Source organism: Silurus aristotelis (genome assembly GCF_946808225.1).
Source record: "Silurus aristotelis genome assembly, chromosome: 8".
NCBI lineage: Eukaryota > Metazoa > Chordata > Actinopteri > Siluriformes > Siluridae > Silurus > Silurus aristotelis.
Window position 1 is genome coordinate 14168777 of NC_139581.1, and position 27137 is coordinate 14195913.

The following is a 27137-nucleotide window of genomic DNA, read 5'->3' on the forward strand; positions in this document are numbered from 1 at the left end:
TAAAAACCATGCCCGCCTCTCTCTTTTGCTTTATCTCATTCAGTAAACATCATTAGAAGTATATTTAAATGAAAATTAACACAAGTAATAAAAGGATTATAACCTTGTTAGGATTCGGGATTTGTAAGAAACTTTTGAGTCAAATTTTTGACACATATATATTTTTCCCATTGCCTTGAGTGCAGAAACTCAAATTTAAAAATGCAGTTACTGTTTACACAATAAATCACTAACTCATCACTATCACTAGTGCCATCACATGCACAATATTCACCTTTAGCACAATAAAATGTTTTATCCTTTTAACTTACTTTTTTTTTTTTTATATAAATATTACAGCGAATGCTTACTTAAATTTATATTGCAAGTGATGTAAATATGGTTTGGGAGAACATTAAATTACATTTAAGCAAGACTAGCTGATCAGAAATCAGCTGAGTTAGACCCAAATAGTCCCAAATATTTCCTTTTCTTTAGAACCAAATTAATGTAATTTTTTTTTTTCCAAAATTAATACTTGTCATTTGCTGTTTTACCCAGAGATGTGGTCAACAAAGGGACGGCATACCAGCTTCGCAGTAGACAGCTACTATTCCACTCTCCTTTTTTATGTGTTAATTTGTTCTTGATTTGTGCACAAATCCTCTGCACTCACTCACCTCTAAGACTGAATTTCAGCCCTGATAAAACCCAGGTAATGTGATATCCATCAGTACCAATGTTCTGCCCCCAAGAGCATCAGTGACAAAATCCAATTATGCCATTATCTGCAACAGTGTCGGTCCCATAAAGTACTTGAGATGTTTCTATAAAGGGAATCTGTCTACAATTTATACACCTGCCAGTGAAGGGTGTATTTGCATTTTTGACCTCTGGATCAATCCTCTGACATCATATAACATGCAAGGCAAATTTAAAAATATGTAAATATAAATGATATTGTTTTGAAAGTCAAAAATTTGGAAATTCATTTGCATGTATTATTTTATTATTATACATTTTTTTCCCAGCAGTTTTTATATAAACGTAACGGACAGACGGACGGACGGACGAAACAAACAAACAAACAAACAAACAAACAAACAAACAAACAAACAAACCCTCCCTTTCCACAATCTGTCCCTCCCTAAACATACAACAGACACATTTTGATCTAAACACTTTTATCGAAACAATTAATGACCCTAGGCACTTAAATGCCTCAAAAATGCATAAAAGATCAGAAATATGTAAGATGTTTTTATTATTATTATTATTATTATTATTATTATTATTATTATTATTATCTAGCATATCATGAAGCATTTTTAGAAGCACCATGCACATTTAAAACTTTTTAAGCTTGAGGGCAGCAAACATCTCATCCAGGTATTGTTGAACGCTAGATGCCAAGATAGACGTACCTACATTTATTTAAGGGGTAGACACTTAATTTAAGTAGCAATTAATATAAAGTCTCATATCCCATTTGCACATCTTGGTCCAGACCTTACAACAATGGACAAGAATAACATGGCTGGGGACTTTGCAGAGTGTTCATTTCCGGAATTATTGTTTTATTTTTATTTTGCTTCAACTTGAATCACATTCACTGAATCACAGGGCAATCGCAATAAAAGAAGAAATTTTAGAATATTTTAAAAATGTGTGTGCCAGGAATGTAATCTGAAGAATAGTAGCATGTTTTCATTAAGCATAATTGAAGAGAATTTTATGTAATTTCTTTGCACTGTTCACCATCTCATATGAGACACAGACATGCAAAAGGGACAAATGAAAACAATGTATTGCCCAAAATGAATATCCATTTGAATGCCTTTCTGTAGCTTCATTCTATTTTGAATTTAAAGTGAAGTAAACAGACGAGGAAAGGAACCTGGGCAGGAAAATGATTACAAGTCTTCCGTTTGTGTGGATTAAAAGCAGGGCTATTTTAAGGTGTATTTTCCTCTTATCTTGCTCTAAACACTTTTCCAAGTGGCTGTTCCACATAGCTGTGTAGAAAGCACTATTTACACAATCTTATTTCTAAAATGCTTATTATAAAAAATATATATAAAAGTTTTTTTTATTTTTTTATTTCCCCAAATAGTGCAAATCGTTTTCCCCTGCAGTCAGAAAGAGGAGAGTTTATGCTTATGAGTTCCACAAATTAGCTTTACATATTGTATTGTAAATTACTAACCATTATGTAGCAATTTGTTGAAACCTTAATAAAATCAGTCAAGTAATTTGATTAAATCTTGCCTCTGTCCTCTGGTGCAGTAACATCTTAGTCACATTATTTTTGGAAAATGCATCTTATTTGTTTATTTTTAAACTAGTATGCATGTGATTGCAGCACACATATGGTCGACTTTTGGAAGGCCTTGGCATATTTTGAATACATTTCTTGCATGTCACTTAATTTGTAATGTAGGAAAATAACTAAAAAAAAAAAAAAAAAAAAAAGGATGTTTATTTATTGCTTTTTTAGTTCTGAATCATTTGCCAAAATTTATGAACCAATTTAACGCTCTCTGATTTATAAAAACTGAAAAAAATTGAGTGGCAAATGCAAAAATGTGTAAATAATTGCATGTTTTTGTTAACCCCAGCATAATACACACCTGTTTAGACAATAATTTGAACACCCACATGAAAACAGAAGGCAAGGAACTTTGACTGGAAAATTTGATGGTGGATATTTGTTGTTCAGACTTACCTTATGATGATTATTGCTGCCTTTATGTGTTTTCTGTCAATAGAAGAGATGTTGCTTAATAGTCCTGGAGAAGTGGACCAAGCCCAAGTTACACAGATGTATGCGTATGAGTTTTAGTTTATGGATGTAAAGAGTGTGGCCTGCATGCTGTGCCATAAACTGTTTTATTGAAACTGTTTTTTGGCATTTGAAATAGGTTTTCCATACATCTAATTTAATAGAGGAAATTACACCCACACATCCTCTTTCAGGTTTCTACCAACAGCACTACAAACTTGCATCATTAAAAGTCAATTACAAAAGAATGTACCAGTCACTTTTGAAGAGATGTGAGTTAATGTGAGTACAGTAAAAATTTTATTAACAAAATGAAGGCAAAGCACATCATAGGTTAATTCCTAGATAAATATAAATCACTAACTGCCACAAATCACCATGTAGTTTCCAAATCATATGTCCACCCATTGACTGCATAATGTACAATATTCATACAAGAGGTCAAACCTTTCTTATTAGTTTTATATATGGCTGAACAGTTAGGACATGCCTTTTCTGATTCACTACAGCTCATGCATTAGCATGGTGCACAATACATCTTAGGCCAAGGGCTGGTAGCAATTACTGATCCTGGATTATTTTTCCCTGTTTTACCTGTTTAAAGTTTTTTAAACATAAGAACCAGCACTTAAGGTGACTCACATTACATACATATAAGTTCAGTGGACTATAGACTGACAGGACAGTAGGGATGCAGAGTAGGCACAGCAGTGCTGCCCTCTGGTGGGCAGGAGGCTAATGTAAAAAAGCAGTAGGGCTGCACAGGCATAATTAGACAAAAGCCCACTGAAGAATGCTGGTGTCTTTCCCTCCAGTAGAGATGAGCTGGCTGTCATCATGGAGAAAGGCAACGTTGGTCACATGGCTGCTGTGCCCACCATATTCATGACTAGGTGACTGAAAGCATGGCAAGAAAGCACATTTTATAAACTGAATTATATTTCTACAACACATGTTAATGTGTTTGCACAGATGAGTGCAGAAAGCTTACCCTTGGCTGAGAACAAGGGTTAGAGAACAAACGCACTTTGCCGAAATCATCGCCTGAGGCCAGGACACCACGGTTATTTGACCTGCAAACAGCATTGATGTCTGTGCCATCAGCACCATCTGGCCAGATGCCTAGCAACATGAGACAGAGAAAAATATTTTCACAACACAGGAAGTTTCTTCCATGAATGAGTTTTACTTTAAATAAAAAAAGGGCCTCATATAGCCTAAACCTGAATCCTAAACATTTATGACAAGCTGTTGATTAATTCCTCTGTTAACCTCACAGCAATGGGAAAAAATTGTTTTACCAACTAGTTACTATAATCCCAAATTATTGTTTTCCAGAAATGTGAAAAACCGCTGACTCCTTATTATGTAGTGATATGACTCACCAAACACACTGAAACCAAGCACACAAGTTGATGTAACCCATTCCAAGTTGCGTACTACATCTGCACTTGTAATATGTTTCCCACTGGAGGCCTCCCCTTTTAAAAAGAGATTGTAAGGATTAAAAATAAAAAAATCAGATGTAATCTCCATTAAGTATTATTATTTTATAGTTATATTTTTAGCAACTCACAAAACAAGATCTCGTAATCTCCTGAGTTTGTGACAATATATTGGCTGTTAGTGGACCAGTCAATATGAGTAACAAAGCTGGAATGCCCCTGAGTAAAGAGACAAAGATGTGAGTACAGAGTGGACAATGGCATTAAAAACTGGAGGGATCATTCTGATTTGCTCAAGAAAATGACTCACTGTGCATTTGCTAACTCGACTATATTTTTTTCCATTCTCAGTCACAGCATAGATGTAAACAAAGTTATCATGAGATCCCACAGCTAGGTATGCACCATCTGTGAGAGAGAAAAAAATTTTTTTTATTCCAGGGTGTATGCGAAATTCATTGCTTTGTTTTTATTCAATGCATATACATTATTAAATGCTCATTGTTGTGTGGACTAACTAATAACTGTAGTAATTTAAACTGTGCAGACCTGGAGAGTACTTGATATTGGAAATAATTTCATTCCCATCTGTATGCATAGAAATAAGATCCCTGGTTTCAGTGTCCAGAACCAACCACCTACAGCATAAACACAAAGGACACAAAGTTCATGCTGAACATCTTTTATTTAAAAAAAATATATATAGATATATTTATTTAAAAAAAAAACCACTTAAGTACTGATTGTACTTGTTTTGACTGCATGATGAAACCCTCATGTGCTTGCATACCTTCCAGTCATGGTGCCCACAGCAAGCACAGTGCCGCTCGGGTGAAAGCCAGCAGAACGGCCAGGGTCCTGGAGGTCAGGGGACATCAACAAAGTGATGATAAATATAGCAAGGAATGGCTACAGAGAAAATACACTTTATACGATGATAGCAGATGTGGTAGGTCCAGTTGGAGTCATGTCTTTTTATATACACCATTCAGCCATAACATTAAAACCACCTGCTTAATTGTGTGTAGATCCCCCTTGTGTTGAAAACAGCTCTGATCCTGGCTTCTTTGTCCAGCACATATGCTTGAACGGATTAAGATCTGGGAAATTTGGAGGCCAAATGAACTCTAAATTTTTTGCCATGTTTAAATAGTGCTTGAATCATACCTTTGCAGTGTGGCACAGAAAATGATCCTGCAGAAAGAGGCCATGGCCATAGGGGAAGATTGAAAAAGACGTGAACTTGGTCTGCTACACTCACTGGATAGGTATGAGTGTCAAAGTAACATCCACATGAATGGCAGTGGACAGACTTTCCAACCAGAACATTAAATCTGCTGACTTGCCTTCGGCCATAGTACATTCTGCTTGCCATCTCTTCAACACATGAACAAAGTACAGGCACCTGGCTGTCTATTACATGTAAAAGAAAACACCTTTTTTTTGCTCAATGGTTACTATACCGTTGTGATACGGTTATTTCCTCGTTATTATTAGCTTTTTACTATAGTTTTTTTATGAGATCAGACCAGGCATGAAAGCCATTAAATTTTTGCCGTTGTCAAAGTACCTTGCACCAAAAACAAATCAACATTGAGAACAGAATGTTTACTGGCTGCATAACATATTCCAGCAGTTGCCATTTTAATGAGAAAATTATTGCTATTCACTCGACCTGTAAGTGGTTATGGCTGATTGATAGATATACAGTATCAACTAAACTGGTAGTTCTTTTGCCCAGCAAATACAGATTTACTCTACAATGAATGTACTATAAATATCATTGTTATTTACTAAAAACATATTTGTACAAGAACATAACAAATAAAGACCTCAATAGTCTTGCTCCAAAGAGGCTGGTGAGAGGTAACATCCCACAGGTGGACCTGCTTGTCTTGACCACATGTCACAAACTGCTCAGTGCTAGGGTGTACATCCAGACCCCACAACTCATCTGTGTGACCCTGTCAGGCAAGTGTTGATAAACAGAAAACAGTGTATGGGGAAGAATAAATGTAATGTTTCTCAATTATTTGAATATTTTCTATTGCATTACTGATTTCAACTGAACCTGAACGATGGGTGTGAGAGCACCAGAGAAAGAGCCTTGCAGGATGGCATTTTTGGTGGTTCCCACAAACAATTCCTCTTGTTTTCCCTCAGCCAAAGTGCGAACAGGCCCAAAAGCTTCAGGAACCTGGATAAAAGCACAAACATATTATCTTTTGTCTTGTAATATAAAGAGAGGTTTGGAATCCTAGAATATTGTAAAGAAGAAAAAAATAATAATAAAAAATAACTCTTGGGGATAAACAGAATGAATCAAACATAGGTTTGGCATTTATACTCAACTTTATTGAATACTGTTTTAAGACTTTCATTGTTACTTGAAATAGGGAATTAAACCGAATATTCATAGAATATAAACCAAAGCCTCAATGACAAACACTATGCAAATCAACTCATACTCAACTCACTACATTTCTGGCTACTACTATCCCCAAATTTGGGAAAGTTTATTGGAAATCAGTAACACATATGTACAGTAACAGCTGGAATACATTACAGTGTTTGCCTTTCTTTCTTTCTTTTAGGACTAGAGTGATAATGAGCTAAGCTAAACTTAGATATAAAAGAGGCTTTTGGATGTAAACTCTAAAATTGCAGGTTGCCTTACCACCATCTCATTCTGTTTGCGGTATTCACGATCCCATAGCACCACCTTGCGATCTTTTCCTCCACCAGACACCAGTGTGCCGTCCTTCAGCACACACAGGGAAAAGATCCCGCCTTCATGGGCTGCTGCTACTACCTGGCTGATTCTATTCCCACCTGTCACCAAAATCCACCATCAAATGAAAGATCACGATGACGTGTTCCCACCAGTAGCATTTGTTATTCAAATAAGATTTGCCTACTGTCCTGTTTTTGCATAAACTGAACTGCCCATTTTCCCTCATAATCATGAACCAACATACAAAAGAGCTTGTTTTCTAAATGGCAAGAAAATAGTAGATCAACTAAAAAGAATCCGAGACATTGCTGCCCTCTATTTGATACCTGCAGCCCAATGGCAACAACTAAGCTATACATTTTTTCTATCCTTCCCTGCACCATAACTTTTTTGACAGTAGGATCTATTTATTGTGAATGCCAATAAACCATTTTTAGTTATTACTATGTATTGAATTTTCTTCTAATAATTTCTTTCAATAATACAGACAATACTCTGTTATTGCACCTGGCATTTTGCAGGATGTACATTGCTCTCCTATATGGTGTATTTTTTATAATTAACTGAAGTAAGGGTTACAGTTAAAAAGAAAGGATTTCTTAACCTTTAGCCCAAATATAGATGTTTCCACTGGAATCCCCTGTTATTGCATCTCCATTTTCAGCAAAGGTGACACAAAGCACATACTTAGGTTTCTCATGTTTCTGAAAATATACATCAAAATGTAAATTTGGGGAAAACCCTTAAAAATAAATGCAACACACTCAGTAGTAAAAATATTATTAAATATGGAGAAGTTCACAAACCTCAAACAGTCCCTGGCGCTTAGTTAGAGTGCTCCCCTCTATCGTCCAAAAATTAATATGGGACTTCCCACAGGTGACAATTAGATTGGCCTCCATGGGGTGGAAGACTGCTCCAAGCACTGAATCATTTGAGCACTGCACCGTGAAAAGCAAGCATCTCATACAATGTGACAAATCTTAATGTTTCCAAATACGGGGCATCATTTTTAAATGCCATTTCCTTTCCGATTATAAAGGCAGTCTAATACGGTAATTGAAATCAAATGTGATTTACGTGGATTTCTGGTCAAAGACTAGTTTCTATTATAAGCATTACATTAAGTTTTGAACCCCCATGATCTCTACAAACCACCACAACTCGTTCATTAAATCAGCCTCCACTTTAAATTTATGTGAACCCATAAATATCAGAATATCAAACCAAAATAATAAAGTAGTATTTCAAAATATAGATTTTTCTAATAATCATAAATTAAATTAATTTAAAATGATTGAAATAATGATTTATCATTCTCATTTTACCTTCACATCAGCAATATGTTTTTCTTTCTGCCAGTCCCACACAGATAGGATGTGGTCATTTGCATCATCCACTGCACACAAATAGGCACCACCATTCTGCAGGTGTGGATAGAAAACATGCACATTTGCAATAAGATACAAATTACTTAGCACATTCTGTTGGTGCACCTTTCCATATATGACTCGTCATATTTAGACCAAAGATTTCAACATACCGATTTGGAGAAGGCCACACATGTTACAGCACGGTCAAATACACCAGACCCGATCACATGTAGTGTGTTCAGGCTAACCGAGTCCCAGACACAAACATGAGGAGCCAACAGCTTATCAAAGAAATAAAAATAAAATTATTTAGTAGCATACACCTACTCCAATACATTTCCATTTCGACAAGTATATTCAAATTTGAATAAAGCACCAATGTGCAAGGTATTTAACCATGATTAAAAGTTTTATTTCTGTTTAATAGTAGGTAACATGAGCCCACTAACAATTCTGTTTAAGAAAAATAAAGAAAGGACAAAAAGGAAAGAGGGTAAGAATTCAAACCCAAGGCATACTTTGCCATCTTTGGATGTTCCAGCAACTTGTCCCGTTGCTATGGTGACCATGTCAGGATGGACGGCCAAACTACAGGGAACATTAAATTGGTCACAGCCAGACCGTGATATATATACACAGCTCCATCTTCAGGAGCATGCAAGCGTATAACATTCAAATTTTAGACAAAGACAATAACAATGCTTAAAGATATAAAAATAGTGTAGAAATAAAATACTTTACATTTTGTACAGTTATGAATATGATTATCATCTAAAATAATAGCAAGATATCCATATGATTTGCATTAAATAATGCTATCACCTAGGAAGAACTGCTCAGGTTCAGTGCAAAAATATTTGAATGCAGTATTGATATTGCTTCATTTGACTTATCTGACAGATAGGAGCCTACAACATTAGTAATGAGCAAAATGGAAAATGGCCTGTGCCCATTTAGATGCAAATTGTATCAGAAGCCATTTTCACTTCCTTGCTCTATGTACATAGATTGAAGTAGATTAAAAAGTGGAGCTTAGACGATCTCCAATTTTGATCAAGATATCAGCAGTGGCAGCGATAACAGCTGCAGTTAAACTGTTAAACTGTTGCCTACAGAAGGTGGATTCTTTTATTGTGCTATTGTGGTTTACTGACTAAATAGTTCTGTGCGCAAACATTTAGTGTCTAGTGTTTGGTGTCAATCTTTTGGTACAACTAAGGCCAGTTTCTGCATATAGTGTGGATATTTACCATTTTACATCATCATTGTGGCCCAGGTAATGTCTCTGCTGTTGCTCCCCCACATTATACAGCACAACAATGGAAGCATTGAAGTAGACAATCTCTCCCGTGGGCAACAAGAAGAGGTTAGAGCGACAGTCTCTGCCCCTGTAACCATAACTGATACACTGTGTTAAGAAGTAAAAATAGCAAACCATTGAGAGACACTACATGCATTAAACCATAGGAGCCAATTTGATGAGTATAATTTTAAAAAATAAGAATGAAAAAAGGAATCAAATATCATTAAATAAAAAAATATATATAATTAAGGCAAAATATAATACATTATGCACACTTGGCAACAAGTACAGAGAGTCAGATAAAAGGATACACCCACTGAAGTTTCAGTTTATGGTCTGTCAGTGCCACCTTTTGGTCAAGGCTGTAGCTTTCTCTCAGATGGTCAGGAATGTGCATGGTAACTGGACGCCCACGCAGGAACATCCTCACGTACCCATCCTCTGTTTAAAAGAAGAAAAAGAGGTGCTCAAGTAAACAGTTTTCCCCTTTTATTTATGTTTATGGCAAACCACTTATGTGGCATTAATAGTTATAATCCCAATTAATAGTTAGAATTTACAGTAATTGGCTAATTACACTTCAATATATTTACATTTAATTGCAGAGCATCTATGATGATCCTTTTTTCACCGACTATTACTCTGATTTTTGACTAAATGTCTTATCAACGCAACATGGCTGTTAGTTAAACAGCTGCATGATGTTCATTATGATTTGTGTTCAGGTTTCAAAAAGCAGCGTCAATATATATAAAAGAGTTGATGGATAGAACTTGTCTGACAGCCTCTATTTTCTAGCATCAAAGTGAAATTAAACACCTGCTGGGTGTAGACTTACCAGCATTGAGAGTGCACTCTTTGGATTTGCTGAAAGACAACAAAACCAAATATCTTTAGGTATCTATACATCATAAATTGTACTTTAATGTATACATTTTTATTGGCAGCTTCATTAAATATATATATACACAACTTCAGTGTCTCTTACTGTGGAGCTTAAATATTTTATATCCTTTATTGTTAAACCACTACTGTCCACTAATGCAGAAATGTGGTGGGCAGCTAACTGCACAGAAATTAAAATATGCATACATTTACACGTACAGCCCACATTGTTATTACTAAAAGTTTTTGTAAAGCTTCTTTTCATTTCGTTGTTGCTTATTTGTAGGAGATAAATAGTGCCCCAGGCCCTACTTGCTGAACCACAATGCTTTTCGCTCTTTGTTTCTATGCGATCGCGTGTGTATGAGTAGAGGAAGTGGCAAGCAATGTTCCACTGTCTGTTCCCTCTTTCAGAAAGAGTGCAGTTAAGTGGTAGTTTGATAGCCAGACTGCAGCAGACAGCGAACATCACAATCAATAGGACATATGAACACAGCAGCACATAGCTAAATAACTACAGAAGATATACAGAATATATCGGTTAAAAATGATACACTAACACATGTTAGATCTCTTTTAAGAAAGCAGCAACTAAAGTAAAGCACATTCAAAAAGCAGGCACATTTTGCCTAGGACTCCATGGAAACCTTTCATTAAGCTAAGGCTTTAATCAAATCAGGCACCACAGAAGCCAGGACTCTTTTGAAGCAAATTTACATGGTGCTGACTAAGATACCAAATTTACATCAAAGTAAATCCCTGTAAATATAGAGTAAAAGTTAGGTATTTCCAAATAATAAGGGAGATATGTTTTCAACAAAAGTGATCTGCAGTGCACAAACAATACATATGAAAAAAATATATATATAATCAAACAAATGGAATAAGCTAGTGATACAAAAAAAAAACATAAAATAGTGAAGTGTGCATAGCAGGATCCTATTCAACCAGTTTGAGTTGTGTTTGTTTTGGCAGAATCCTATTAGTGAGTTGGGTGTGTTGGAGGAAGTCAATGCCTAATGCATGTGGATATGAGGGGGTGGATCAATGTGCCAGAGATCAATCTGTTCAGAATGCAATATCCACATTTCACTAAGGGAGCTGTACATAATGCAGTGCATGAAACAAGCTTTCTGCATGCGCCTGGCATTGCAAATAAGCAAATAATACCAGATGGTAACATGTAGATGTTCTTGCCCAGTGACTCACACATCAAGAGTGTTTACACTATATAAGTCTCTTTACAAAAAAACAAGCAGGGGTTTTAGAACCAAGGTGAAAACTGTAACTTCACAACATTACCTAAAACATAAAAAAGGAAATATTCTGGATATTTTGTCCCTTTCAAACAAAACAAATACAAAAAGATGGGTTTCTAAATCAAGTCACTGGTAAAAAAAAAAAAAAAAAAAAAAAAAAAAACCATTCCTTTCATACTCACAAACAGCTGTCTTAAAGCCTTAAAACATGTCTTGACCCATACTGTTGTAGTTTTATAAAGAAAATGAATTGGGTAATCTGGCAATCAAAGCAAATATGTGGCTCCAGTTTGAAAACAAACAAAAAACACTCCCAATTTTCTGACTGTGAATTTCTTTTAGATATTGACCCTCATATCTTCGTTAGGAAACAGACTAAAAAACCAAACAAATTCCTGGTTTCATTGTGCCAATGAAGATCCTACAGCATGCAACTAGTCTGCAAACATAACTCTTTAAAATGTTCAGAGGACTTTGTACAGCTGTTTTATTATTTTTTCCAAGTCCTATTTCAGACACGTAAAAATAACGTTCCAGCAGCTTTAAGCCATGTTAAGAGTTAAAAAAAGAACACTCCATCTTGGTTGGTGGATCTGCAAGATCTGCCAAATACTTTTTGGGAAAGTTAAAATGTAAAAAGCAAAACAAAGAAACGTTTACCTGGATGATTTCTTCATCGTACTTTTCGTTTGAATTATTATGAGAAATAACAGGACCGCACAAACAGGCAACAGACAAGTTCCTTGTGCGAGACAACTTAAGCCATGGTGGGCTAAAACTCTATCCAGCCAATAGCATTGCACTTCCTTCTACTGAATGGCCAACCCATTTCATATAAGCACACCCTCTTCATTTATTGCAGAGCTGTACTGAACTTTATCATGGTGGGTGTAACTATCAAACAGGGCGCTGGCCAGGCAGAAGCATTTGCACAGAGCTTCCTCTTGATCCAGCAGGATTATTTACTGCTCAAACAATGTGCAGGTGTCCTAGTATAATCACATGGACATTGTGAAATGTGATGCCTGTATTAATGTTACCTAAATGCAAAATGCATGGCATTTTTTTTCGACCTTGGAACTAAGTAAAAAACAAAACAAAAAAACAACAAGTTAAACCAAGTGTATCCAGTATATACAATCAAAACAAGTAATTGTGTTACAGCTTGTGTGAAGGCAGACAAATGTAATAAAATACAGTATGTCAGTATAATAATACTTACGCTGAGTTAGAAACTGATAAAATGACAGCGGCACATAATTTATTTTGCTAACATTTATGTAACAAAATCCTATTTTGATACTACCTTTCTGCTAGGGAATTACAGTATAAGAAAATATAATCTTATACAGAAAATACTTATACAGAACAAAATAGTACAAAAGAAGTACTCTATGCTTTCTGTACAAATAGCATGCACTCTTGTTGTCACAGGTAACAATTATCAGAGAGATGTTTTGACACTGTATGCAGCTTCACTATATATAGACAGCTCCACTTTTCAATTCATATGATGACAGGATGCATGTGCTCAGATGTAGTTCTTACTACCGGAAATGGAAAAAAAAGAGAAAGATCAATTATTTGCAGCAGAAAAAAGGTTTGATTGATTACCCATCTCTTTTGCCACCAGTAGAGCTGCAGGACGAGGTGGTTCTGCTGCGTGTGTCTGCCATCTCTTTCCTGGCTGTGGACAGACGCTCTGTGGACATGCTCTTTCTGACAGTTGAGAAGTGAGAACAGGGAGACAAAAGCACAGGCATGCCATTATACACAGCACATATATTATTCATATGGGCTTGTATGAGCAGGATAGAGTGTGCAAAAAAGGAAAACACTGACATTTTAAAAACGTATGGGGTGAAAAGTTAAAACACAGTGGCAGTCATATATAAAATAGTCCTGACAAGTTAAAACATGTACTAAATATATTATTTTCCCTCAACAGAGAGGCATTTGTATGCTTTATTTGATCAAGAAAACATCGTGCAAGTTGGAATAGGCACACAGGCCTGTTTAACAGGTTCCACTTTTATTGCTTAGTACTGCCACCTTTAGGTGATACTGAAAATCATGGCATTCATGTGATTTAACACGACCAAGACCAAGACTACCACCACCACTAATAATAATAATCATCATTACCACAATCATCATGCCAATTAATACAAATTTACATTCATTCATTTTTTCCTGCTTATCCGTAATTCAGGTCGCGGGGGCAGCAGGTCGCGGGGGCAGCAGGTCGCGGGGGCAGCAGTCTTAGCAGGCCCCCGCCTTCGACTGCTGCCCAATCCTCACAGCAAATCCTCACAGAGCCACCACACAAATTTACAATTTCTAGCAAATAAATAATACTTAGAGACCCAGTAACAAAAAAACCATAGTTTTAAAATAGCACTAAAGATGTTGGACACTATCACAAAATACTATATTTTTATTACATTCAATGTGAAATCTTTCAGTTCTGAGGTACTCAGTTTGATTTTGAACTCAAGTCTGTGTATGTTCCTCCCATGTCTGTTAGTATTTCTTCTGGGGTCTCTGGTTTCCTCCCGCCTCCCAAAATATGGAAATAGGACTATTCAAAACCAGTAAGTACACTTTAAAAACGTTAGTTTCAGAAGGTGAACTCCCTAATATCAAATGGGTATGTGAATGGTTGGGTGAAGTGTGTGTGTGTGTGTGTGTGTGTGTGTGTGTGTGTGTGTGTGTGTGTGTGTGTGTGTGTGTGTGTGTGTGTGCATTGTGCCTTGTGGTGAACTGCTGTCCCATCTAGCATGAATTACTGCCTTGTGCCCAGAGTTTCCAGAAAAGTCTCCAGAGACCACAACTATGACCAGGATGAACAGTTGCTGATGATTAATGAATAATTTGATATTTCTATTTAATATTTTAAATCATATATAGCCTTATTTGTCTTTGGTAACTGTAATCTATCTTCATAATATAATCAGTTTTTGCCTTCTGAACAGTTTTGAAGGAGTGACCACATACAGTACAGAGCTGTCAATCGATTAAAATATTAAATCGTGATTATTCACATGACTATCCTGAGTTCATTTGTGATTAATCGCAACTTAATCATACTTTTTATCTGTTCTAAATGTATCTTTTTGAATATAGTATAATTTTTTTGTAAATGTTTTAAAGTAATAATGGTGTTTTAATTATGCAAATTAGGACACCAAATGTAACTTTTAATATGTTACCACACAAAGTCTTAAATCAAGCACCAAAGTCCACCATAATGCGTACATCCAGCAATTAAAACCATTCGTGTGGAAACATAGCAAAAGTCAGTGGTGTCCTGATGATTAACGTAATTTAAAACACCATAATTACTTACAAGAATATTTTATCTTCATGCTCTAGGTTGAGTTTGGTTTCACTAATAATAAATATACATTTGCATAAAGCATCCAGATTTGTCCATGCCCATGTTGATTAAAGTATTAAAAACTTAAAATGTATTAATTCAAGGTACAGTTAGAACAGATAAAAATGTGCGATTAAGTTGTTATTAATCACATCATGTTACCTCATGACAATCACGCGATTAATCACGATTAAATATTTGAATCAATTGAGAGCCCTAATATATATATATATATATATATATATATATATATATATATATATATATATATATATATATATATATATATATATATATATATATATACAGTGAGGAAAATAAGAATTTGAACACCCTGCTATTTTGCAAGTTCTCCCACTTAAAAATCATGGAGGGGTCTGAAATTGTCATCGTAGGTGCATGTCCACTGTGAAAAAAATCCAGGAATCACAATGTATGATTTTTTTTACTATTTATTTGTATGATACAGCTGCAAATAAGTATTTAAACTCCTGAGAAAGTCAATGTTAATATTTGGTACAGTAGCCTTTGTTTGCAATTACAGAGGTCAAACGTTTCCTGTAGTTTTTCACCAGGTTTGCACACACTGCAGGAGGGATTTTGGCCCACTCCTCCACACAGATCTTCTCTAGATCAGTCAGGTTTCTGGCCTGTCGCTGAGAAACACGGAGTTTGAGCTCCCTCCAAAGATTCTCTATTGGGTATAGGTCTGGAGACTGGCTAGGCCACGCTAGAACCTTGATATGCTTCTTACAGAGCCACTCCTTGGTTATCCTGGCTGTGTGCTTCGGGTCATTGTCATGTTGGAAGACCCAGCCTCGACCCATCTTCAATGCTCTAACTGAGGGAAGGAGGTTGTTCCCCAAAATCTTGCAATACATGGCCCCGGTCATCCTCTTCTTAATACAGTGCAGTCACCCTGTCCCATGTGCAGAAAAACACCCCCAAAGCATGATGCTACCACCCCCATGCTTCACAGTAGGGATGGTGTTCTTGGGATGGTACTCATCATTCTTCTTCCTCCAAACACGTTTAGTGGAATTATGACCCAAAAGTTCTATTTTGGTCTCATCTGACCACATGACTTTCTCCCATGACTCCTCTGGATCATTCAAATGGTCATTGGCAAACTTAAGACGTGCCTGGACATGTGCTGGTTTAAGCAGGGGAACCTTCCGTGCCATGCATGATTTCACACCATGAGGTCTTAGTGAATTACCCACAGTAACCTTGGAAACGGTGGTCCCAGCTCTTTTAAGGTCGTTGACCAGCTCCTCCCGTGTAGTTCTGGGCTGATTTCTCACCTTCCTTAGGATCATTGAGACCCCACGAGGTGAGCTCTTGCATAGAGCCCCAGTCCGAGGGAGATTGACAGTAATGTTTAGCTTCTTCCATTTTCTAATGATTGCTCCAACAGTGGACCTTTTTTCACCAAGCTGCTTGGCAATTTCCCCATAGCCCTTTCCAGCCTTGTGGAGGTGTACAATTTTGTCTCTAGTGTCTTTGGACAGCTCTTTGGTCTTGGCCATGTTAGTAGTTGGATTCTTACTGATTGTATGGGGTGGACAGGTGTCTTTGTGCAGCTAACGACCTCAAACAGGTGCATCTAATTTAGGATAATAAATGTAGTGGAGGTGGACATTTTAAAGGCAGACTAACAGGTCTTTAAAGGTCAGAATTCTAGCTGATAGACAGGTGTTCAAATACTTATTTGCAGCTGTATCATACAAATAAATAGTTTAAAAATCATATATTGTGATTTCTGGATTTTTTTTTTTAGATTATGTCTCTCACAGTGGACATACACCTACGATGACAATTTCAGACCCCTCCATGATTTCTAAGTGGGAGAACTTGCAAAATAGCAGGGTGTTCAAATCCTTATTTTCCTCACTATATATATATATATATATATATATATATATATATATATATATATATATATATATATATATATATATATATATATATATATATACATACATACACATGTAATATTTTTTTTTATAATTTTACCTTTTGATAGACATTAGGACCTCCTTTTTAGGAGAGGAAGGTGAGGATGGGTAGCCCCCCATCCTTTTCTGCTCAACATAACCATTGGCTAAAGGCTTGGATGGAAGGGCTTGTAGAATCTGGCGAACTGAAACCAGGAAGCATCAACAGAGGAAGCGCAAATAAGATAAGCAAATTAGGAAACCAGATGATATCGGTCTGTTTTACATACAACAGTTTTAAATTTAACAATAACTGCAGGTTAAAACGTGGCTCTTATTCATGCTTAAAAAAAAAAATACAGACAAACTATTCACATGTAGAAAATAGAAAAGTTTTTTTAAATTATACTTGAGTGAAATAGATACTATAAGAATCTTACTCAGTTAAAGTGGAAGTAAGCAGCCACAACTGTACTAAAGTGTAAGTCAATTATTACAATATATGAGTTTAAAACACATCAATATGATGGCACAGCAGATAAACTGTTAGAATAATAATAGTATGTAGCATGGCAACAAACTGGCATGACTCTTGATAGTTTTTTGTACAACGTAAAATGTGTATGTCAAAACATGTTAAGCCAATTGAAATGCTAAACTGACTAAATTCTAAACTTTTTAACATTCTCTCTCTCTCTCTCTCTCTCTCTCTCTCTCTCTCTCTCTCTCTCTCTCTCTCTCTCTTCTTTCTTTCTTTCTTTCTCCCTCCCTTTTAATTTGACCTCTTTAACATTTGTTTATTAATATTTTAAATAAAAACGGTCAAACAGAAATGCACGCTGCATTAATCGCGAGTTTATAAAGTAAGTGGCGTTTAAATAAATTTGCGTTAATGCATTATATGTATGTAAGTAAAAAAGTAAGCCTTTTCTTGCTAATGCAATTCAAATGTAATTAAAAGTAAAGTATAATAACAAGTAAAGTTTAATTATTCCCCAAATTATACTTTAAGTAATGTAGTCCAATTCTTCCACTCCTGAAGTTTTCAGAAAAGTGGTGCTTTTGGTGTAAGACACATGATTATTGTTGTCACTGTGTCTGGATAATAGGCAGGATCATGTCCCTGACAGGTAAAGTTAAAAGCACATCATGATGATTACTGACCTTTGGTGGGTGCTCCTTTTCTGCTGTTGGCCTGTGTAAATTCCTCACAGTAACCCAGTCTCCGAAGTGCATCAGCTAAAGCAGCCTTCAGCAGCTGGATTTCATCTTCCTGCAGCTGCACCCTCTGCTCCAGGTGAGAGAGACGGTCATCCATCTCCATCCCACTCCCTGCAGACAGGTAATCATCTAAAAAACAGTTAATGTAAGAGAGAGAGAGAGAGAGAGAGAGAGAGAGAGAGAGAGAGAGAGAGAGAGAGAGAGAGAGAGAGAGAGAGAGAGAGAGAGAGAGAGAGAGAGAGAGAGAGAGAGAGAGAGACATATAACATATTTGGTGTTACTATGAAGTTGGTGAAACATTTTCATGTGTGTAGTTTTTGTCCTACAAATGTGAACGACATAGTGTTCACTTATATAAATATAGGACAAGAGACTGTGTTCAGCATGGCTAATGTCTATAACAATGGCAACTGAGAACTACAACAGAGCAAGCTGATTTGTCCTATAATACAAGGGACTGATTTAAAGGAAAATGCAAACATCAATAAAACAATATTTAAATGAAACCAAATACCGCACAAAGTAACATATAGTAAATATTCGAGTCATCACACAATCATTGCAGTTCCTGAAACCAAAACAAAACAAATCTAGGCTTGCTTTTTGCAGAGAAAATGTACCGATCTGCAGCATACATGCTTAATAAAGCTTTGTTTGGAGCCTGCACCTGCTAATACACAGATAGCACAGCTAAAATGTACTTTTAGCATGTGGCAACCGCATCAACTGCAAGGACAGAGTGAAAGAGGATACAGTGTGATTGGAGAGATGGGGAGGGCCAAAGTAGATGAGATGCAAGAGAACAAAAATGCAAGAGAACAAAACAGAACAAGAGGAAACTCAAGGCTCGGTGTGCAAGCTTGATGAAATATTCATTTAAAAGGTGACTGGTCCCCTCCTACCTTCCATTCCAATCAGGGCTCAGTGTATCAGACAGTCGGTCAGTGGGACAGCCGGTGGTGCTCTAGCTTGCTGCTTCTACGGGTTGTCTGGGAGTGTTTGACAGAAGCTCCTTTCTCCCTCCTTTCCTGTTTCTAGATGGCTGATACTGTGTCTGGAGCTTCCCTGTCCCCCCTCCCCCCATCCTCCTTCAACCACTCTCTGCCCACTGCAAAGCTCTTTGCTGCCATTCTCTATGCAGCAGACTATATAACTTCTCTTCTCTGACGTGAAGAGGCTTGGAAAAGGTCCAGACTTGAATGATGCAGTGACCAGGCACAGCCAGGAAGTGCACTGAGCAGCAGCTTTCATCTATACAGTACAAAACATTTTGCTACCAGTATACAGGCTCTATTTACCAATACTTTTTTCTATTTGAATTTAAAGAATAGGTGATGTTTGTATAAAAAATAAGTAATGTAGTTTGTTATGTAAAATTTCCTTGGTCTGAGTATAATGACTGATAATACTGTAAAGCCTTTTGTTCTAACTTGCATTACATTAATTGCACTTTATCAGCTTAGTGTTAATCCGAGCATCCATCTGCCAACCATCCTGACCATCTGTCACAGTGACCAAGAACCATACATAAAAACTGGTCATCATACATATCTACATTCAGTGCTTAGTTAATTAGGTATACCCACCTTGATCAAGGAGACCAACTCATTGGTCATGTTTGCGTATTAACCTACCATAAATGTGCACTTGTACATCAGCATTCAATGGCTGTAACCAATATGCTGCACTATTTGTAAGCAAACCTACCAATCATTAGACACAGACCACTGCCAAAGATTATTTGTGTGATAATTACTAGAAGCACAGCATTGACACTGACACAGTAGTGTGTGCACACTCAGTGATCACTTTCTTAAATACGTACATACCTCAGTACAGCACAAAAGTTTCTTTGTACAGTGTAGTATTGTCTTAATCATTCTTTCAATTTCTTAGCACAGGATGATTATTCTGATGAATGTTTAATTTTTTATGTTTTTTTCTGGTAGATATTCCCAACCATGCAGTGATTAAATAGCCCTGCTTTACCTACTAAAGATATACCACTGAAACCATTTTAATGTTACTGCTAAAAATAGCACTCCCCAAATAACATCTGGACTGCAGGCAATGGTTCGCCCTTGAGACTTTGGTTTGCATGTGTCCAGTGGCTGATTCACCTAATAAAAGATATTAATCTAAAGGCACTCAGAGGTATGGTAATATCATATTGTAATTATGAGTAAATTCTTATAAGAATAAGTAAGGTCAGTATTTTTATAACAATTTTTCTTTCTTTTTTTTTTTTTTTTTTACAAATAATACACCAATAAACAGTTGGCTGGGTTAAAATCCATTGTTTGAAGTTTTATTGTTTTTTGCTGTTTTGTAGAGAATAATTTATCTTTGTAGATGTGAAGTAAAATTACCAGTTAAACCATATGAAAATGTCCTATACATTATGACACAATATTTTACCATGCTGCCCATTCCTCATATATCCAGACTGCTTTGAGTCACACAGTGGATTCAGGAATTTGTGTGTGCATGGAAAAGAATTGAAATGATGCATTGAATGAACATTGTTGAAATTATGAAGTATTCGCTTCAACGGTCTAAATATTCCAGGGCTACATTCTATGCGCATAACATCAAAATTGAATCTCTGATATACAGTGGGTACGGAAAGTATTCAGACCCCCTTAAATTTTTTAACTTTTTGTTATATTGCAGCCATTTGCTAAAATCATTTAAGTTCATTTCTTTTCCTCATGAATGTACACACAGCTCCCCATACTGACAGAAAAACACAGAATTGTTGACCTTTTTGCAGATTTATTAAAAAAGAAAAACTGAAATATCACATGGTCCTAAGTATTCAGACCCTTTGCTGTGACACTCATATATTTAACTCAGGTGCTTTCCATTTCTTCTGATCATCCTTGAGATGGTTCTACACCTTCATTTGAGTCCAGAAATTTTTTATTATACTGATTGGACTTGATTAGGAAAGCCACACACCTGTTTATATAAGACCTTCCAGATCACAATGCATGTCAGAGCAAATGAGAATCATTAAGGTCAAAGGAACTGCCTGAAGAGCTCAGAGACAGAATTGTAGCAAGGCACAGATCTGGCCAAGGTTCCAAAAAAATTTCTGCTGCACTTAAGGTTCCTAAGAGCACAGTGGCCCCCATAATTCTCAAATGGAAAACGTTTGGGACGACGAGAACCATTCCTAGAGCTGGCCGACCGGCCAAACTGAGCTATCGGGGGAGAAAAGCCTTGGCGAGAGAGGTAAAGAAGAACCCAAAGATCACTGTGGCTGAGCTCCAGAGATGCAGTCGGGAGATGGGAGAAAGTTGTAGAAAGTCAACCATTACTGCAGCCCTTCACCAGTGGGGCTTTATAGCAGAGTGGCCCGACGGAAGCCTCTCCTCAGTGCAGGACACATGAAAACCCGCATGGAGTTCTCCATGATGGTGAGAAATAAGATTCTCTGGTCTGATGAGACCAAGATAGAACTTTTTGGCCTTAATTCTAAGCGGTATGTGTGGAGAAAACCAGGCACTGCTCATCACCTGTCCAGTACAGTCTCAACAATGAAGCATGGTGGTGGCAGCATCATGCTGTGGGGGTGTTTTTCAGCTGCAGGGACAGGACGACTGGTTGCAATCAAGGGAAAGATGAATGCGGCCAAGCACAGGGATATCCTGGACGAAAACCTTCTCCAGAGTGCTTTGGACCTCAGACTGGGCTGAAGGTTTACCTTCCAACAAGACAATGACCCTAAGCACACAGCTAAAATAACGATGGAGTGGCTTCACAACAACTCCGTGACTGTTCTTGAAGGGCCCAACCAGAGCAATGACTTAAACCCAATTGAGCATCTCTGGAGAGACCTAAAAATAGCTGTCCACCAACGGTTACCGTCCAACCTGACAGAACTGGAGAGGATCTGCAAGGAGGAATGGCAGAGGATCCCTGAATCCAGGTGTGAAAAACTTGTTGCATCTTTCCCAAAAAGACTCATGGCTGTATTAGATCAAAAGGGTGCTTCTACTAAATACTGAGCAAAGGGTCTGAATACTTAGGACCATGTGATATTTTAGTTTTTCTTTTTTAATAAATCTGCAACAGTGTCAACAATTCTGTGTTTTTCTGTCAATATAGGGTGCTATGTGTACATTCATGAGGAAAAGAAATGAACTTAAATGATTTTAGCAAATGGCTGCAAAATAAAAAAGAGTGAAAAATTTAAGGGGGTCTGAATACTTTCCGTACCCACTGTATATCAAGCCTGAACATATTATTAAAATAGCTGGCTATTTGTTTATTAACTATGATTAGGTATAATCACATGAAAATAAAGGTTAGAGTTAGAACCAGAAGGAGTTTTCCAAACTAATGTCATAGGGGAAACCTTTAAGCATTGCTTCTCATTAAACTTAAGCGATGATACCATGAAGAACCAACACAATGCCATGAAGAACCTATAATGAAACATAAAGATCTCCGAAGATCCATACAGAGAACTATTAAAGAACTATTTAAAAACCTTTATTCTCAAGAGTGAAGTGAAACAAACAGGGGGTTACAACAAAACTCTGGAGAGCATATTTCATAAGGTATCACATAAATTCTTGACTTACAGCAAATACCATTCTGTCTCATACTACTCAATATAAACAGTACAAACTGATTATGTGGCTCACAGTGTATTTGTCTTTTTTTTAAGGAGTAATCGAAACCTTCATGTTGAAGCAAGTGAGCAGGCCAAAAACAAGCAACCATCTCGCATAGAGATGATATGTAGCTGTATTGTTCGTGGTGATAATATCATTTTTATCATTTGTGTCATTTAAACAAATTATATTAATAAATAATCTTAATTGCTGTATCATGTAGGTACATTCCGAACGGCTCAGTATTTTCTCTATAGCCTAATTGAATTATAGCAGGTGTGATATATATGTCCGATCAAAGGATTAGACATCAGCAGAGGGAAATGCAATCTCATGCTGTATAAGGACGCTAACAAAAACCGTGCAACAAAGAGCACTCGCTGTGTGCGATCTACCGATCTGGCTGAGCACCTTCATTATGAATGCGCGCGCACACAGGCACACACACACGCGCGCGCGCGCGCTCACGCCACTCACGGCAAACTTACCGTTACAATACCGAAGTAGAAGGGAGCTCTTATCGCACAGGTTTCCACACGAGGCTATTCTCTCCGTCATCTCCTTCTCCTGTGGCCTTCCAAAAACCAATAACCGGCAGATACTGTACCTCCGGCGCAGTCAGCAGCGTCCAGTGTCTGTCACTTTCCACGGGAACCTCCAACACCTTCCCTCGCAACACTCGCGACTACCTGCTCAGCGTTGCTATGGCAACAGCCGCACCGCCTGGATATGTGTGTGCGCGTGTGCATGTGTGTGGCGCAGGCGCGCGTTTCCTGTTACAGCCTTCAGCTTATACTTCGAGAATATTTCCTTTCGATACGGATAGAAACAAGTATGATGTGCAGTGATCAGCAGGATTTCGCATGACCCCCGGTAAAGTAGCAGGGGGTATATTTCTGAATGATAGATTATGCACGTGTCATAAATGACGCACATGCTCAATTTTGCGCATGCTTCATTCATACCAAACAACACAACGTGCGTGTTTTGTGATCATTGGCTTGCCTACTAAAAATAAACCATTAAACACTGGCTATAATCCTGAATTATGTATGATTTATAACTGAAACTGTATTTGTTGTATCTATGATCACTAGCAGATCAGAATATCCATTTAATCTCATAAGATTTGACAGGAGTGTCACACGTTACTTTCTGTCAGGTGTTTTGTCTGTTTCATTGTTATTATTATTATTTATTATTATTATTATTTTTTTTTGCATGAAGAAAATTGCATTGTTATATTAAATTAGAATAATTTAATATAACTGAAACAGTGGGTAAAATCGGGCTTGTTCAGATATCTAAATTTATTATAGAAATAATAATAAAAAAAACATATAACATTGTGTGCACGTATGATAATAAATAAATAAATAAAAACTCAGAGACATTGTTAATCATTGAATAACTCGTGCTTTCTGGATTACTATTCATTATAATTGTAATTTTTTTTTAACCTTGTTTTCCAGCTAATGTGATGAAACAACATGTAATCTGCACAGTTGTAGATTAACCACCAGGGGGCAGATCAAAGCAAAGAAACAGAAGAAAACTGAAGAAACGCCAAATAAATACTAGGATGCAGTGTTGTCCTTGCAAAATTCTAATTTTTAGGCCACGCTTCAAAACTCTAAATCCTCTCAAATAAGTCACACACATACTCCTCTCAAGCAACTTATATATTGCATTTTGTATAATAAAGACATCACATGACACTGATGTATCGATAAATACTATGCAGATGCATGTACTGTAGTACTGTAGTCTCACAATATTGAGTACACCCCTCAGATTTTAGCAAACATTTTAATATATTTTAGTTAATGTGCAGTTTGTATAGCAGTATATATTTACTGTAACAACATACAGCCATTATTTTCAAATTGCTGCAAACAAAAATTGAGTACACCCTAAGTAATAACAGCTGTACATTGTTTAACCATGCAAAGCAACATGTCCTTTTCATAATCTTAATGTTTTTATCTGCTTGGCATTACTATACCTATTTGCAGTGTTGTGCTCGTTACTAAGAAATAGTAACTAGTTACAGTTACTCGTTACTTCATTCAAAAAGTAACTCCGTTACTTTGTTGATTACTTTCACCAAAAATTCATGTGTTACTGTTAAAAGTAACTTTTTAGTTACTTTTTTAAAGAACGTTCTTTAATGTTCCCATTAATGCCCTTTTATGCGTTATGGTCTATAACCCTAACCCTAACCCAAACACAAAACTGACTTAAACACAGAGTAATTTTTAAACACTATTTTATTGAAGTCAGACCTGCACAAACTGAATATATCACAAGGATTAATAAAATTAAAAGAAATAAATAACAAAACAAGCTGAATAATATATTCACAATCAAAAACTAAAGTGGCTTCTGCTGTTGTGTTGAGCTCTTAAAAATGTTCCTTTCACAGCTGAAGTATAAAAACAGAACACCGGGTTAGCTTCTAGCTTCCAGCTCCTCAGACATGGAGGTCCTGGAGCAGCTTCAACAGATTGGAGTTGCTGTTTATCGCAGTAGATACGAGCTTCGAATAAGAAAGACACAACTTACATTTGACTTAAAAGTTTTTGTCTTTATACTCAACTAAAGTGGAATAATGAGCATATTACCACTTTGAGAAACTCGTCTTGCTCTCGCCTCGATTCGCCATTACTGCCGCACAGACCTGAATAAACGGAGACACGCCCACAGCGCGTCTTCTTCGTGTTTACAGTGGTTCATCCACCAATCCTACAATGCGTCTCTGCTGTAAACAAGTTAGACTGTAGTCTACACTTTAGCCCAAATTAATGCATTTATAAAAGTAACGGGTAACGCACCATACGGTAACGGTAACTGAGTTACTTTATTTTTTTAAAGTAACGCGTTACCATATTAGTTACTGTAAAAAGTAACGCGTTACCAGTAACGCGTTACTGCCCAACACTGCCTATTTGTGTATCTTGTATTAATCAGTTAAAATCTGGTGATTTGAGTATAATTCTCTTATACCGACCACTTCATGTTCAACATGGCAGCTCATGGCAAAGAATCTCTAAGGATTTGACAATTAGAATTGTTGCTCTCCACAAACATGGCCTATGCTATAAAAAAGATCACTTACACCCTGAAACTGAGTTACAGTACAGTGGTCATAGAATAGAATAGCCTTTATTTGTCACATATACATTATCCCAGCTTGCTCAGAAAGCTTCGGTCAGAGCGCAGGGTCGGCCATGATACAGCGCCCTTGGAGCACAGAGGGTTAAGGGCTTTGCTCAAGGGCCCAAGATTGGCAGCTTGGCGATACCAGGGCTTGGCGCCCTGACCTTCCGATCAGTAACCCAGCACCTTAACCACTGAGGTACCACTACAAGGGTCATACAGAGGTTTTTCTAGACAGGTTCCAATCGGAACAGACCTCACAAGAAGTTTAGACCTCGCAAGAAGTTGAGTCCTCGTGCTGTGCATCAGGTGCAGAAGCTGGCTTAAAAAACAGATGCATGAGTGCTGCCAGCATTGATTTAGACGTTGCTGAAGCGGAAGGTCCACTTCTCAGTGCTCAGACCATAAACCGCACACTGCAACAAGTTCCCAGAAGGAAGCCTCTTCTGTCCGACATGTGTGGCGATGCCGTGGAGTACCAAGGAGTACCAAGAAAATGGTGTCTTGCCTACAGTCAAGCATGGTGGTGTAGCTTCATTGTATGAGTGCTGCTGGTACTGGGGAGCTGTGGTTCATTGAGAGAAACATGGATTCCAACATGTACTGTGACATTCCTAAGCAGAACATGTTGCCCCCTTCAGAAACTGCCGAACGGCAGTATTCCAACATAACAACGACCCCAAACACACCCCTATATGAAATCTGCCTTGCTGAGTAAGCTGAAGCTGAAAGTTATAGAGTGGCTAAGTATGTCTCCAGACCTGAACCCTATTGAGCACATGTGGGGCATTAAGAAAGCATAAGGTGTAGAAGTGCCATGTGTCTAACATCCAGCAGCTCGGTGATGTCATTGTGGAGGAGTGGAAGAGGATCCCAGCAACAACCTGTGCAGCACTGGTGAATTCCATGCCCAGGAGGATTAAGGCAGTGTTACATAACAGTGGTGCTCACACAAAATATTGACATTTTAGGCACAGTTTTGGCATGTTTACTTAGACTGTACTCACTTTTGTTGCCAGCTATTTTGCCAATAATGGCTGTACCGCTATTAAAGCT

The 27137-nt window shown here is 37.2% G+C and overlaps 1 protein-coding gene across 6 annotated transcripts; it reads right to left on the minus strand.

Moving 5' to 3' along the window:
* Nucleotides 1-3042: 3042 nt before the first annotated feature.
* On the minus strand, nucleotides 3043-23797 carry eml2 (EMAP like 2). 6 transcript variants are annotated; one of them, XM_083548592.1, is made up of 22 exons: nucleotides 23411-23797; nucleotides 18241-18426; nucleotides 17156-17282; nucleotides 13375-13479; nucleotides 10455-10483; nucleotides 9928-10057; nucleotides 9564-9713; nucleotides 8832-8901; nucleotides 8484-8594; nucleotides 8269-8364; nucleotides 7747-7881; nucleotides 7545-7644; nucleotides 6884-7038; nucleotides 6278-6403; nucleotides 6039-6170; nucleotides 4997-5064; nucleotides 4756-4844; nucleotides 4517-4614; nucleotides 4338-4425; nucleotides 4147-4242; nucleotides 3753-3883; nucleotides 3043-3658 (listed from the first exon to the last, which is right to left on the minus strand). In XM_083548592.1, the coding sequence occupies exons 1-22, from the start codon at nucleotides 23478-23480 to the stop codon at nucleotides 3533-3535; spliced, it is 2418 nt and encodes an 805-aa protein (XP_083404718.1). In that variant the 5' UTR covers nucleotides 23481-23797; the 3' UTR covers nucleotides 3043-3532. The 6 variants fall into 6 exon arrangements, with proteins under 6 accessions (XP_083404718.1, XP_083404720.1, XP_083404719.1 ...); XM_083548594.1 differs by having other exon boundaries at nucleotides 18241-18408; nucleotides 23411-23646; XM_083548593.1 differs by having other exon boundaries at nucleotides 10455-10486; nucleotides 13378-13479; nucleotides 23411-23562.
* Between the last annotated feature and the right edge of the window lie 3340 nt (nucleotides 23798-27137).

Coding starts and splice junctions, on each gene's coding strand:
- eml2 (XM_083548592.1), bottom strand. CDS start 23,480: ATGACGGAGAGAATAGCCTCGTGTGGAAACCTGTGCGATAAGAGCTCC. Junction 7,645..7,746: donor AGCGCCAGGGACTGTTTGAG/GTTTGTGAACTT, acceptor GTATATTTTCAG/AAACATGAGAAACCTAAGTA. Junction 4,426..4,516: donor GTCGAGTTAGCAAATGCACA/GTGAGTCATTTT, acceptor CTCTTTACTCAG/GGGCATTCCAGCTTTGTTAC.